Raw genomic sequence first — 16,166 nt, forward strand, 5'->3', positions numbered from 1 at the left:
TTAAAATCTGCTGAAATGGCAACACCGGCGGAGCTCGTGAGCAGCTTGGCACGGGTGCGCGCGCTCGATGAGTGTGACACTTTATGTTAAACGGCTTCACTCTAACATAAAACACTTCAACCAGTCTGTCTATTCACATATTGCCAGTGTAGCCAATACATCACTGTGCCCAAATCCAATCTAAAACTTTGTTGTTTTCCCTCAGGGGTAAATTATAAGTAACATATGCATGTTTGTTTTTCATTGCTTACTCTCTGCACCACCTGCTGGATAGTTCTCTGTAAAATACTTTGCTATATTATTAATCACAATTAGACTATTCAAATAAAAGACAGACAGCAAATTCCTTTCTAAATCACTCTGAGCATTATAAATCTCACACTGTCATACTGAACGCAATAAAGAGACATTTACACGTATAAAGTGTATGTGATTTTAGCGTGCTTGTGCCTTTAAGCGGGGCTCTATCCGCTCCAGTCCGCCTTAAAGCGCTAGGCATGTGCCAGTGAGGGCCTCCCCCTGATCGCCCTGCAAAAGCCTGCCTGACTGAGCGCTTAAGGTGGACCGGCGGAGATGTGCGGAATCGTGCTTTATCACATCACTGTTATGAGTTCAGAAAGAGTTAATTCTCACGGTCTCTGTCTTAACCCCACAATGACCCTGTCCTATCATTTGGATAAACATATAGTATTCAGAAGCCATTTAATAATGAATTCACTCAATATATAATAGGAGCCCAGTTACCTCATTTGAACACATCTGATTCACATCTGCTTTTGATAGTAACTCAATAACTTTCAATAAGATACAAAAACCTTTTGTGAAGCTGCTTTCGAATAGTAACTTTTGTGGATATGCAAGTAATCTTAAACTGAACTGAACTGAATTGAACTGAATTGAATTGAACTAAATTGAATAACTACTTTGAAGAATTATGAAAAATGACAAGGGGTTCAAACTGAGCTATACAACTGTGAATATATTTTAAAATAAAAATATTTTAAAAATAAATACTATATTACTAAATAAACACTTTTTTTGCAATATTTTAGACTTGTTAATTTAATTCATTCAATTAAATTCAGTAAACTTTACTGTCTATTCCCCACAGTGGCTAGAACATTCTCTTTAGACATAGGCTCACACACAACAACCAAACATAAATACACTTACACAACCACTTACAACACACTTATTACAACCAGACAAATAATTGGACAACAGTAAATTGTTCCGTACAAAATATTAAGAGTATAATATTACTGACCTCAAATTAATAACAATAATTATAAAAGTTGCTTTTATTCCACACGGTAAAAACTTGACTCAACTTAAAATTGTAAGGCTTGCTGCAGCGCTTTTTTTTGAGTTGATTCAACTTTCAACCTAAGTATTGCACTTGACTTGATTTTAGTTGAGTAAACTAAAAAGTGTCTTGAAGCTGGTTGCCGTTTTTAAAATTGAGTCAACTTTTTTTTTACAGTGCAGAGAAATAATAATTTCTTGGGAAGAAAACATACATTGTAAAACCCACCAGTCAACTTCATCAAATGAAATGAGTGTAGTTAACTCACAATGTACTAAAAGTTATAAATCATTTGACAAGAATTTTGAACTCAGTGTTGAAGGTAATGAGTTAATTAAATACCTCATTACTTGAACTTAAATGTAGTAAGTTTTGGGGTATAGTGAGTTTTGGAGAAGAAAAGAAATTGCTGTAATAATGTCCGAAAAATAGAAAACTAGAAAACACTTCACTATTATGTTAAAATTATTGTGTTCTCTCTTTCAAAGAATGCATTACAATGATTTACATTTTGTAAAGTCTATTGTCACTTCCACGCATACAGTACACTGACCCAACAGTGTACAGTATGCGTGGAAGTGACAATTGTCATGAATAATTCACATCTGGAGAGACAAACGGCACTTCCCAATGGCTAATGCTCACCCATTTAGAGCCTTGCAAAGCAATGTCTAGCTGCAAAAGCTAGCCCAAACTAAATGCTTGTTGTATTACTTGCTGTATTATGACCATGTAAACACTCTGGGTAAACAATGTATGTACACTTATAAAGCATGCACAAAACATATTTGAAATGTTATTAAATGTGTTTGCAAAACTGTTGTAGTAAAAACTTTCTTGTGCATTAATCCAGCATTAAACATAATTTCTGAATGACTCTGAGATACTGAAGCAGCGTAATGAGAAAAGCATTAAACACAAGAATAAATAATATTTGAAACATGAAAAACAAACTTTAAATTAAAATAATATTTTAGACAGATATTTTAATTATTCAAAATATTCAATAATTAAATAATAATTAAAAATAACATGAGAAATATTTGAAGAAAAAAAGTTCAGAGTAGGGCTAAAAACTTTGTCTACAACAGTACACATTGAAATTATTTATAGAACATATATATATATATATATATATATATATATATATATATATATATATATATATATATATATATGAGCAATATCACACTCGTAGCAGTGCGATATGGCTGTATATCAGCACTAGTGGGAGGCGTGCGTTGGTACGAGGGTGTAGGACGAGTGTCTCAAGGCCCCACCAGTGCTGATATACAGCCATATCGCACTGCTACGAGTGTCATATTGCGTTTATACAACAGTTCAACAGCACAATCGTGTATATAAATAAGAAAATCAGACACAGAATCTAAAAACCCCTTTTTATTAGGAACTACTTTCTTCCGTCATTCATTCCCATCTGCAGCTGACGTCAAAACAGCAGAAACCGTTACTAATTTACCAACGTCACTTTAGAGCTAGTGTTTGAATGATGTTCTATGTCTAATGTGATGTCTAAAGTGATGACAAAGCAGCTGATTTTGTTCACTTTAAGATTATAAGGCTGAACGTGACATGAAATGCCATCCATCTACAGAGATAGGATAGGATGCAGAGGGTTTTGGGCGGCCGCTTCAATCAGGTACTCTACCAAAGTTTGCAACCCGGGGGTGTTTATACCAAAGAGGGAGGTGTGTGAAATTACAGGAGTTTTTTTAGAAAGAAATAAAAACGGGATGGTTGCGGGAGACTGGTCTGAAATACGGGATACTCCCATGAAAATGGAAGAGTTGGCAGGTATTGCTTACCAGTTTAATAATGATTTGATCCGCTATAGTTAGAAATCAGACTGTTGTAAGCTTCTAAGTGTAAGGGCTTATTATGCGGTTCTGTCGCCATCTTGTGGATAGAAAGCGTCAATCGTCTTGGGTCTACACTATGGTGGTCGACGAGCTCTCTCAGAAATTGCAAATATTTTAAAATAGGCACTATTCTTGCAAATAAACTGGATAGTTGCAATCTTAAAAACTACATTCTCGACTAAAAAGCCTCAAAAGTACATTTTGTTGTCTAACAGCAGTAATATTTGTCAAACTGTAGTGTCTCTGCTTGTTGCTGTCTGTATGTGGGCGGAGTAATACGCAAAAGGTATGGAGGCTGTATGGGTGCGGATATTACTTAAATATATCATGGCTATCAGCCAATCAGATACGAGAACCAGACAGAACTGTTGTATAAATATATATATACTTATATTTTTTATATAAACATATGCCTCTTATGTTTATATTGGCATGGTAGAATTTATTGGCATCCATGTAAATATGTGAAAACCTCTTACATATATTACTATTACATAACATTATTATTTACTTGAACATAATGCTTTGAATGGAATATGGTCAATACTCACATTCCTCATCTTATATTTAAACCCTTTCTCTCTACGTAATTGCATCCATCTGTGTGTTTGACATACATTTAAATAAGATCTTGTTAAATCCGTTATGTTGCTTCTGTTTCAAGTAAATATCAAGTTAAGCTCCACATGGCAGGTTTTTTCCAAGAACCAGTCAAGGATGTTCAGGGTGCTTGAGCTAAAAAAATAAATAAAAAAAACCCAGCATTAAATCAGAAAAAAAACAGGAGTGATACATTTATATTTTAGTGCAAATATCCCGTCCGTTGTGTGATGGATTTTATTTATTTATTTTTTCGCTCAGTCTCTGGTGTGCTTTTATTTGATGTAGGAACAGACTGGTGACTAATGATCTTACTGAAATCCCCTATATTGAAGAGATTAACTTTACACATCTGTGATACCAGATACACACAGTGGAAAGTGTCTGTATTTTTAAATAAATTGTGTGTGATCGTGACTTCACACAATTTATTTTACACTATCATTTCAGAGCTCCCAGGGTGTGTTAAAATCCTGTGGGGTTTTGACTGGGGATCAGAAGTCTGTTCGGAGACCAGCACTATATAAGTCTAGCAGGACATCAAGCAGATGGCTGAAAGATTACAGTGAAACGTCAGGTGGGACAAACTCTAAGCATCAGCACAAAGATACAGCAGTTTGAAGAAGACAACATTCAAGGATAACCACTGCAGCAGCAATGCATCTAAAATAATTCGCAACTGAGAAGAATTTCAATAATCACTTTACGGCTGACTCCGGTAAGGCACAGGATTTCATACTTCTATTCTGTGAGAATTATGGCTATTACGGTTCAGTTAGTTAATGTATTCACTAACACGAGCAAACAATTTACAATATAATGAATACACTATCTATTTTAAGAATTCAGATGCAAAAACCTGTAAGTACCATCTCGAATTTCATTTATGTTTATGTTCAGTTATTTCATGTTAAAATTTAATCACGTTACTGTATCACGACATAGAAGCCTGAGAAAAATGCTAGTTTTAGAAGAAGGTTAGTAGAAGTTTTTGCATCTGATCTTTTTATTTATCTTTACTCAAAAAAGGATGTTCACTGTTTGTTCAAACTACTTATTTAAAATGAGCTGAAACAACACAATTGTTTTATGTTCTGAAAAACTCAATTGTTTTATGTTCAATCCACTTAAATTTGTAAAAAATAATAAGTTAATTTAATACCTTCATATTGTCCAAACATAAATAACTTGTGTGGAACCTGCATTTTTATTGTGTTTGTTAGTCAGTATTATCAGTGCATTAACTAATGTTAACAAGCACAACCTTAGATTTCAATAATGCATTATAGTCAATGTTGAACTATATCTTAAATAAATCCTGTACATGGATTGTTCACTCTTAATTTCCTGTTAGTATGAAATGAACTATATATAATATAAGTGTGACTGAATTATGTTTAATATAGTGGCACTTTAGACTGCATGTTCTGTGATCTAAAGAGGACATGTGATTCAGAACGGATGGATACAGTATATGTAAAACATTTTATTTATGCATGAGCAAGATCAGCTATAACTTTTATGCCTAACATGTTAAATATATATTTAAAATCTGTATTTTTTTAAATTGGGTCCTACTTAGCAGTTAAGTCAAGCATTAAATGTATTAAAAGCCAATTAAAAGTTAATAATCTAAAATCACTGATTAAAAAGGATCGATATGATATTAGTTTCTCTTAAGTCTTTTTTTGGACCTAAAATTGGACTAAACTTTTAACCTTTTCAGACTCCAGATATCATCTCTGATTTGTTTTAATATTGGATACAGGACACTATACATTTCATTTAATGTAAGTGAGGATAACAAAATAAGGTTAACAATGACATATAATCAAAATATTACATGGACTGAAACCAACAGGAAGTAAAGAAGCTGCTGAAGTGAGTTTGGGAAAATATTGAATTTCTGGTTGACAGCAGTGACTGCAGGCTATTGAGACTATTGGTGAATCAACAAAGTATTGATAGTTGTGTAAATATTGTCATATAATTTTGCTTTGCTCATATACATTAGGAAAACATTGCTGTATCATTCTAGCAAAGTTATCTGACTTTATCAACGTGAATTTGTTTAGACACTGTTAAACTATGAGTTCTTGTCATGCTTTAAACTCACTAATGTGAGAAATGTTGAAGATGTCAGAATATGTTTTGGTTTGACTGAGTGTGTATTTAATATTAAATGTATTATTGTTATTAAATGTATATATACTGCTATGAAAAAAAATAAGAGAGGACAATTTTTTTGAGTAAAATTTATATAACTTTTACTCAAAAAATTGTCCTCTCTTATTTTTTTTCATAGCAGTATATATATTTGTTTTTGTTAACATTTATTCAAAAATCTAAAATACAATTATTGTCATTTAGTGCGGTGGTTCTAAAACTTTTTTGTCAAGTACCATCTCAGAAAAAAAATGGTCTCTCCAAGTACCACCATAATGATGAGGCAGATTCTTAGATTATTAAGAATATTTGTTGTTGTCAGCCTCTTTAAATATTATAAATAGTTTAAACACTGTACTGTGCTTATAGATAAAGGTCAACATATAAATTGTGCTTTTAAAAGATAATTTAAAAAGGTAGGCTACTTCTTAAAGTAAAAAAAAAAAAACGCTGTACTTAAATGTAAAGTATTAACAAATAGTAACCTATTTATCAAAACCTGGAATGTTGCCTGAACCTCAATAGATATAGGCTATATGTGATCATATAAACCATTTTTAATCAATTTTGAATTATGTGGCATGTACACATTCACTATTTGTATATCTTTGAAATCTAAACATTAACTTCTATTTTAAAATAAATTATTTGGAATTACATATTTAAATTAGAAATTAGATCTGCTTACTGCGCGTCCTTTACAGTACAAGTGTCTGAATAGTGAGTGATTACATGCATAAACACTGATGACCAATTCATACATGCACTGTGTTAACCACACTGAGACTAACTTTAATCAAACTATATAGCTTCAAGCTTCAAGCAAGGCAAAGTTGCTTGAGTCTATGTTCTGTGTCCCGGCATCCCGCAACATTTGAATCACATCCAGATTAATTAACCTAAATCTAAGGTAACAAATTAATCGAAAGCTGTGCTTCTTTACAAAACAAATAACTTTATATATTAAAAATATGCATTGTTTTACACAACTATGAACACATATAATACATTTGTGATCATTATTTTGTGTGCATTATTATTATTTTTTTCTTTCATTATTTAGTATTTCTCTGCGTACCACTAGAAGTACCAACACAGTCTCACGGCAATTTGTAACTTTTTGATTTAGTGGCTAATTCGTATGAATTCGTACAATCTAATTCGTACTATTTAGTACGATTTGCTCATCCCCCAATGATGGTTGGGTTTAGGGGTGGGGTTAGGTGCCATGCCTCCTTTTTAAAATCGTACAATTTCATATGACTGAACAATTTAGTGAATTAGCCACTAAATTGGCAAAACGTAAAATACTTACGTTTTCTCGTGAGATCAGGCTGGTAGTACATGTACCACAGTTTCAGAAACACTGAAATAGTGCAATTATTATTATTATTGTTGTTGTTGTTGCTGCTATTATTATTATAGCACATTTTTTTGTTGTTTTATGTAAAAAGTTAAATAAAAAAATAAAAACCAGTAGTTGACCGAGTTAAACAAAATTTTTTTCACATGTTATGTTGTACATGACCAAAGTATACAATTGTAATTTATAGAAACTGAGAAATATTTCCATAGCTAAAAATGTTATACAATCATTTATTTTTTATTATTATCAATTTCACAATTGTTATTTTTAAAAGTATATTAAATCCTGCTTTTTTTTCATCATTCAGGCACCATTTTTGGCACTAACAAAATGGCTTGGCTCCACACGCTGGCATTAGCACTGTCTCTTCTCCAGCAAGCTGTCACGTCCCATGACTCTAACTCAACAACACAACCCTTAAGCCACAACAACCTGAGCAACCAGGCACTTGATGAGCTTCTGAAATCTCTACGCACATCACATCACACAGGACTGATTGTGGAAAGAGTGGACAACAGATTGTCTAAAGATTTGCTTTTACCCCTTTTGCCCGACTTTAGCATAAACGAGGGCTCTGGGGAGGGAAGTGGACTTCAGCAAAGCCTTGAGATTATAATGCCCTCTACTGGTCCACTGGAAATGGACATGTTAATTCCAGACAGACCAGAGAAACAAGATTTGGAGAAGCAAGAATCAGGTGCTCACCCTTCTCTTCCAGTTGCAGAAAAACTAACTCAACATATTGATCATGAGGAGGAGGATATAATTTTAGAAGGAAATAACAGTGCTCCTGATCAAGCCACGTCTACAGTGACTACACACACCTACATAAATAACAATGAGAGAATGGACAAAGACCAAGCATTGTTGACAACCACCAAACCAACAACAGGAACAAATACTACAAGGAACTTTACTGCTAATTTAGATTTGCAGACATATGATACTGAAGTACAGAGGAACAATAATGAAGATATGAAGACTTTGCAGGATACAAAGTATGTTGCATCCACACAGAATTTACAGAGCTCTATAACAAAGCCTGAAACCTCAGGAAACAATGGCACTGTTGTGATGCAGCCTGACACCATCCAAGAGCCCCCTCAGAATCTCTTAGTGGGAAAGGAACGTTATGTCACCAACCACCCGCCTGCTGCCACACCCACATTACAGGCTGGTTAGTGTTCATCAGCGATGTGCTAAAGTTTTGAAATAACTTTAAATAATTTGCAATCCCTTATCAAATAGAAGAGCAAGAATACGTAGCATATTGATTTTGTCATAGGCCTTAGTTAATTTAGGGCATTTAAACAGCTTTTATTTTTAAAAAATGTGGGAAATTTATTACTACTGTACATCTTGAGACAAAACAATGACACTAATGTATTTTAAGATTGATCACTGCAAGTTATTTTAGGTTTACACTGCTCAAACATGCAGTTTATTCTTAGAATATCTCTGAAACTGGGACAGTATATAATATTATGTGAAAAATAAATTTAATAAGTCAGTCAATCAAAAGAGTAAAAACGAAAGTATAGAGTAAAAAAAGAGTATATTTAGAAGACGTAATCATACTTTTAAGTAAATGTCAATGGGGTATATGCACACAGACTTTTAATTTCAACCAGCCAGCCTCAGCGCTTCCGGTGAACTATCCTTTTATTATAAAATATAAAATTGGCAAGTTTAAGGTCTGATTTCTTTAATAATCCGGGATCTTTACTGCCTGATAGATATACGATATGAAGTGGGTCTCAGACCTGACAAGAAGCACTGTATTAAAATAAATTTCCTCCTGCCATGTTTTTAAAACATGACAGTTTATTTTACTCTAGTATTTTCAATGGAGTTTCTGGGCTCGTTGATCCTGATGGAGCTTCCGGTTATGGCTGTTCATATCATTTTACACTTGAACAACTAAATTACTGCACAAGTATCTGAATGTACTAACATCAATGCTGTAAAAGGAACCTTATGAAATTGAAAATAGACACATTAAGCTTTCACCAGAAGTTTATCATTGGCTGAAAAGCACTAGCTGTGCATATACACTGTAAAAAAATCCGTAATTTTATTTTTCAGCAGCTGGGGTACCGGTAAAAAAATGTAAAATAAGGCTATTAAATTACAGAAATTTACCATAAAATAACAAACCTTAAATTACAGAAATTTCCTTGCATTTAAATTTCTGGTAAATTTCTGTCTGGTCTTCAACCTCTGTTATTTTACAGTACATTTCTGTAATTTAATAGCGATGATTTAATTTCTTTTAATTAAAAATTAAGAAAAATTATGTTTTTGTTTTTTTTAGTGTAGCCTATTAACAAGTACAGGCTGAATATACTAAAAATTTTCTGTCAGTATAAGTCATGTAAGACAAGGATTGCATATAAATATATTTAATTTATTAGTTTAGAAGACTTATAATAATACACATGAATAAATGACTTTTTCCTAAAGAAAGAACATTTTAGAGTAGTACATAAAAAGTAGACTGATAGAACATTTTCTTTCTTTTTTGTTTGTTTGTTTGTTTGTTTATTTAAAATAAGTACACTTGAATAAACTTCTTTTTCCTAAAGATTAATGAGAAAAAACAAACAAACAAACAAACAAACAAACAAACAAGAAAGTCAGCAGGGAAAGAAACTGATTATACTTTTCGAATTTCAGGTAAGGACACGCATGAGGAGACTACATCTGGTTTACCTGTGGGGTCATCATCTACAGCTTCATCTCTTTTGCAGACAAGAAACATAGCCGTAGATAAAGATGACCCCAAAAACAAAGGTAATCATAAATACTGTCAGTTTAAATCTTTCATAACTTTTGTATTACTCATATTAAGTGTTCTAACCAAAATTCTCTCCATTTTAGATGTTGAAAAATGGTTTAGAAGTTTGTTTGGATTGCTATCAGAAAAAGACTTGTCTGGATACATAGGCACATGCATACTAGGCCCATGTGTAGTCTCCACCAGTGGGAATGTGACCCGGCTACAGTGGGAGGACTTGAAACGGACATTATCCTTTGCTTGGGAGCTCCATGTGTTTGGTTCAGCTGTGCTATTTCTGTTGATGGCGGTTGCTGCAACTTTCGGATTGATGGGCGGATTTAAAATGCTCCATCCCTTTCGCCAGGCCTTTACCCTTGCGAATGCTCTCCTACTGCTAGCTGGTTTTCTTCGATTTGCCCAGCTCATAATTGACCCATACGGTACCAGAAACATTCTGCCTAGAAGTACCCTCATTGCTTTGTATAACCTACCTGTTCCGTTATTGCTCTGGGCCCAGGCCACGTTGGCTCTTCTTGCTCAGAGAGAAGAAACATCTTCTCATCGACTCTCGGCGACTGGGGGACTGGCAGCACTTCACTGTACCTCGCTCCTGTTAGCTGACCTGCTAACTAAAACTTTGTCTCCAACATTGCCGTTAATGCTCCAGACGCTTACTGTCTGCTGGGGGCTACCACTTTGTTTAGGAATTTTCTTTCAGTCTCTAAAGAAACTCTGCACTTCCCACAGGACCCCATTTCCAGGGTGGAGTGCCCCCAAGCGCTTAGAAAACAGCGTTAGGCGTGTACTGTTGCTATGCACTATCCTCGGAGTCCTCTCCTGTGTTCTGCAAACCTACAGTTTCCTCTGGCTGTATGGGTTACTTGGTGATTGGCGCAGATTTGGATGGGGCTGGTGGCTCGGGCAACTCTCAGCACGACTGTTTGAGTTGGCCTGGAGCTTTTCTCTTCTACTGCTGGGATCTCGAGTGTTCTGGAAACCACAAGCAAGTAAGCAGACAGTTAAGAGAATGAAGAAGGGGAAAAGAGGGTCAAGTTGGAACAGGCTGTTGGACAGGTTACCAATGGGGCCTTGGAGGAGACCAGATAGAAGCTGGGCTAAACTGTTGCCAAATAACTGGAAAGGTCGTAAGCAGTTTAGTGCAAATGTCAGCCAGTCAGCGATCCAAAACCCTGCAACTCCAACAACCTCAGTCATGTCTGGGTATGACAATTCTGAAGTTATTGGCGGAGGAGTCATGTACAGCAGCAGTTACGACTATCATGCCTCTCCACTGTGGACAAATGGTATAGAATGGCAAGACCATGAGTGCTTTCTCTCACTTATTGAATTTGACCTTCACCCTCCTTCTCCTGTCAACCTTCATCACAGCATTGATAGTGCCCTCCATCATGCTCACTTGCTTGGTGTAGGTACTATTTTCACACCTTCAGCAGCCACCTGGACTCAGAACGAGCGGTTAGGTGGACCACGTTGCGATGATGTTGACTCACCCACCGCCACATCTAACAAAGCCTATAGATGGGCTTTAGATGCTGGCTCAAGTCCTAATTCTCCAGAGCATATTGGGACTACATTACAGCAGGCTCAAGTGTCTGTGATTGAACCCGTGGCTTCTTTTACTCCAGAGACCATTAGAAAAGTGTGGGAGAGAGATACAGCCATCCCGAGGGTCACTGTAGATGACTGCACCAGCATAGCAAGTGGAGATGACATCACTAGTCTTTGAGCTACTAACAAGTTTAGCACTTTAGCACTTTCCACCTGCAGAAAAGCAGAATTTTAAACAGACACTGGAATCTATCTATTTAAGTAATTTGATACCTATATTTTTATTAACTAGATTGTAATGGATAAGGTAAAAAGGAGGGGGTTTTCCTGTTTTTAGACCCCAGTTAAAAATAAAGACATTTTGCTCATTGTCATGGCATTAGTCATACATCAAAAAGTAACCATAACCTTTTAAGACTAAAAGTACCTCCTAACTTGCCTATTTAGAAAAAAATTCTTATCTCTTATGTCCAAAAATAACGTCCATATTTACTCCCAGGGCCATTTATATCAAAGTTTATATTTAGCCACACCATGTTGGTGTTTTGTAACATCCAATTTTTATGATGTGGGTTGTTAGCCTGATGCTCAACCACCAACCTGAAGGACCAGAACATACACACATACACTACGGACAATTTAGCTTACCCAATTCACCTATAGAGCATGTCTTTTGACTTGTGGGGTAAAACGGAGCAACCAGAAGAAACCCACACAAACACAGGGAGAACGTGCAAACTCCAAACAGAAATGCCACTTGACCCAGCCAGGGCTTGAACCAGTGACCTTCCTGCTGTGAGGCGATAATGACCAAAAACCAATTGACCAAATAATAAGTTTTGCTGTAAAGGTTTTTACAGTAAACCTAGAAGGGTAACTGGTGCAGATATTTGGGTATGCACACATCAACATAGCATCATTTTTGTGACACTGTACAAGAACTATTCTTATGTTACTGTGAGGGCTAAGTTTAGCATTGTGTTAGATGTTAATAAAATGTAATGAGTAATTTAAAACCTACCTTTGTGAACAGAAAAAACTCTTAGCTAAAAAATTTTGCTCTTTAGCAGATATTTTAAAGACTTGAACAATGTTTATTTACTATTGAAATCAGCAATATGTTCTCCTGCACCAACTGAGAGATTGAATAATAAAACACCAACTATTAAACTCACCATAGTTCTTTCTTAATAGTCAAAAACAGTTCTCAATGATAAAATATACATTATATTTTTAAAAACCTAGTAATAAGCAATTTTCTCTCTCTCTCTCAAAGAATCTCTCTCTCTCTCTCTCTCTCTCTCTTTCTCTCTCTCTGTTTGTATGTACATTATTGATTTGTTATATCAACTTACTCCTGTTTGTCCTAAGAAGCCTGTGAATCCTGTTTTTTACAATCTGTACTACAATAAATAAAATGAATATTACAATTTATTATAACTTACGGAGTTCTTTTATTGAAGGAACTGATGCCTGTGTCACAGTCACTGCTTAGAATAAGACAGTGCTAAGGCAGTTAGTTTCAATATGACATATACTGTAAGGGTGCTTTCACACCTGTGAATCGATTCAGTTGTTCCGAAACAGAGATTACAATTGTTACATTGTTGCTCTTTGCTCTTGGAGCGGTTCGCTTTCACACTGCAAAGTTTCTAATCGGACCAAAAGAGCTTAAACAAGTTACGTGCGAGTAAACTCTCCTCACATTGGTCAGAGTGTCAGGGTTTATTTTGCAGCGTCCCGCTCAGCTGTCAGGAGAAGTGGTGGTTTGGTGTGATTGACAGGGTGCGCGCGCGCGATGTGTCTGAGGAGAGATGCGGAGGGGAGGGGTGAGAAGGGTGCGCGACGATGCCTATTTGAGGACCTGTAGGGAGACGCGAGATTACCGGGAGATCATCACTCGTTTGCGGGCATCCGGAGACTCGCGAAACTTCCCGCTCATAATTCTCTCTTCATATAGCCGTATATGCCTATTACATATCCATAAAACACTGTGATACAACCGCGCTCGAATCGGATCGCTTTCTCACTACAATCGAACCGCTCCAGGGTTTGTTTCAATCAAGCCGAGACTACCTCATTCAAGCGATCTCGGAGCGATTACTTTGGCGCGGAACAGAGCGCGATTGCCCTGTTCACATATGCCAATCGAACCGCGCTAACTGGGCAAACGAGATACGTTCCGAAACAAAAGTGTAGGTGTGAAAGCACCCTAAGTGTAACTTTTATAAATGTGCCTAAAGCATTATTGGTGTCCACATTGAGACAAAACAAAATAATGATATATTTTAAGATCGACCGGTGCAAGTTTCTCCCATTTAAAACATCTCACATTTACATTTTAGTCTGGTATTATTCATAAACCTTGACTGTGGAAAATGTTCTGCATTTTGAGTACTCCAAATTCAGCCTTTGCTTTAATGCAAAGTTAGTGTCCTGCACCTCTCTGGTATGATTGTCTTACTTGGCATCACAGCAGATGATGTTATTGTTAAGGGTAAGTTGCTTGAAATCTGTGTATTAACCAAGTTGAAGATTTTTTTTTTTTTGACTTTTGGTTTTCTTGTTGTCTCTGGATCATGGATGCCTCTGCCTTTGACATCCTCCATGTGCTCATTTACCCTGGATAATGTTGGTGGCTCAGTGGTGTTGACTGCACCATTTACAGGAAGCTGCTAGGAGAATCAGGTAAGCATTGGCAGTGAATTTCTAGTGTATTAAAAGAAATGGTCGTGCAGTTGATTGTTGACCTCTTCCTCCGGGATACTGAGTGTAACTTGAGGTTGATGTTTGGGGACCGAGAAGTGATTCTTTCCTGCCCAATAGTACCAGCACCAACCATTCCTCCAGCTCCTCCTACCGCACCCATTCCACAAGGGTATCCAGTTTTCCCCTATGAAGTGATCTGGTGGAATTCTTATTTGAACCAGGCTACTCCCACTGTGCCACCTACTACAATTGCTGCTCCTGAAGTTCCAAAATTTCCCATGTTTTACCCTTCCTACTCTAAAGGTTTCCCTTCACCACAAGCACCCCAACCATTTTGCTACACTGCAGCACCAATAAAGCCTCAGTCCTGGTACCCCGTGGCACAATACTCCTTGGCACCACCAAATTGTCAGTCGTGGTACCCTTCTGCACCACCAAAGCCTTAGTTCTGGTACCCTGGGGCACCACCAAAGCCTCAGTCCTAGTACTTTGTGGTACCACCAAAGCCTCAATTCTAGTACCCAGCAGCACCACCAAAGCTTCAGTCCCGATACCCTGTGACACCACCAAAGCCTCAGTCCTGGTACCCTCCAACACCACCACATTATCAACAGTCTTGGTACTCAAGAATTCCTTCTAGTTATGAATTTCCACAATATCAATCCACTGCACCTTCAACCATATCCAGTTCATTTAATGTCCTTTCAGTCAGTTGTATACTGGTTTAAAAACCCCTACTGGCCATAGTTCCCTCACAAGTTCATCTCCAATCCCAATAGTCTTAATTCTGCTTGGAAGGATTCTTTCTACATGTCTGGTACCTTGTCTTCAGTTTCACTTTAAGCCTAATAAAATGTGAACCGTTTTTCAGGCTGCTTATGGTGGTGGTTATACTTTGGTTAAGCAATACCACATGAGGTGTGTTTTTTTGTTTATTATTATTTTAAGCAATTAATTGCAATTTGTACCATTCAACTTCCTTTAGGAATAATTAGCTTCACTTATATTGTACACTTGACTGTACAGTGTCTACTTGTATGATTTAAATATTGAAGTCACCCTGCCATCTTTCATGAAAAGAACTTCGTTTTACTGTGAGTGCTGTCTTAAAATTAATCACAATGTCTCCATCGCATGTGATATTAACCCCATGTTGTGTACCAGACAACTCAATGTCGGATTTCTTTTTACCAACTACTTGGATATGACATCTAGATTGGCGCTAGAAGTAAGATATCTGACCAGTGAAGAGTGAAGAACCTTGACTTTAGTTAAATGTCGTCACCATAGAATTATACATTTCTATCATGACATTTTTGTCAAACTTGAGTTAAACACATATTCTTTTGAAATGACAACTTGTTTCCATTATGGGATGGTAATTATAAGTTGTTTACATTTTAGACTTTTTATAAAAACAAAAAAAAAACATTTACACATTTACTGTTTGATATATGTGTAGCGAGGGGGGCGTGGCCGAGAGCCGTGGGAACGGAATGAGGCCGCCGCGTAAGTGGATTCACCTGCGGTGCGCACCGGCCTCGAATCCCACAGAAGGAGCTCTGGACTATAAAAAGAGGAACGATGGCAGAGGAAGCTGAGAGAGGACCAGGCCCAGGCATATTATTTTACTATTGCTGTCCGTTTGTTTTGGTTTAGACTCCATGAGGAGCTGCCGTCCCTGTTATTAATAAATAATTTAAACCAGAGTCGGTTCTCCACCTCCTTCCTTCCGGTGGCCAAAGGGCCGTGGACTTTATTACAGTGGTGCCAAAACCAGGGAGAAGAAGG

At 36.5% G+C, this 16,166-nt stretch overlaps 1 protein-coding gene across 1 annotated transcript; it reads left to right on the forward strand.

Moving 5' to 3' along the window:
- Nucleotides 1–2,808: 2,808 nt before the first annotated feature.
- si:ch211-14i3.2 lies at nt 2,809–15,782 on the forward strand. Its single transcript, XM_073916609.1, has 5 exons — nt 2,809–2,966; nt 4,237–4,504; nt 7,626–8,495; nt 9,995–10,111; nt 10,199–15,782. Exons 3-5 carry the CDS (start codon nt 7,649–7,651, stop codon nt 11,842–11,844), a joined length of 2,610 nt encoding a protein of 869 aa, XP_073772710.1. The 5' UTR covers nt 2,809–2,966; nt 4,237–4,504; nt 7,626–7,648; the 3' UTR covers nt 11,845–15,782.
- The last annotated feature ends 384 nt before the right edge of the window (nt 15,783–16,166 follow it).

The sequence above is a fragment of the Danio rerio genome, chromosome 11, assembly GCF_049306965.1.
Source record: "Danio rerio strain Tuebingen ecotype United States chromosome 11, GRCz12tu, whole genome shotgun sequence".
Taxonomy (NCBI): domain Eukaryota; kingdom Metazoa; phylum Chordata; class Actinopteri; order Cypriniformes; family Danionidae; genus Danio; species Danio rerio.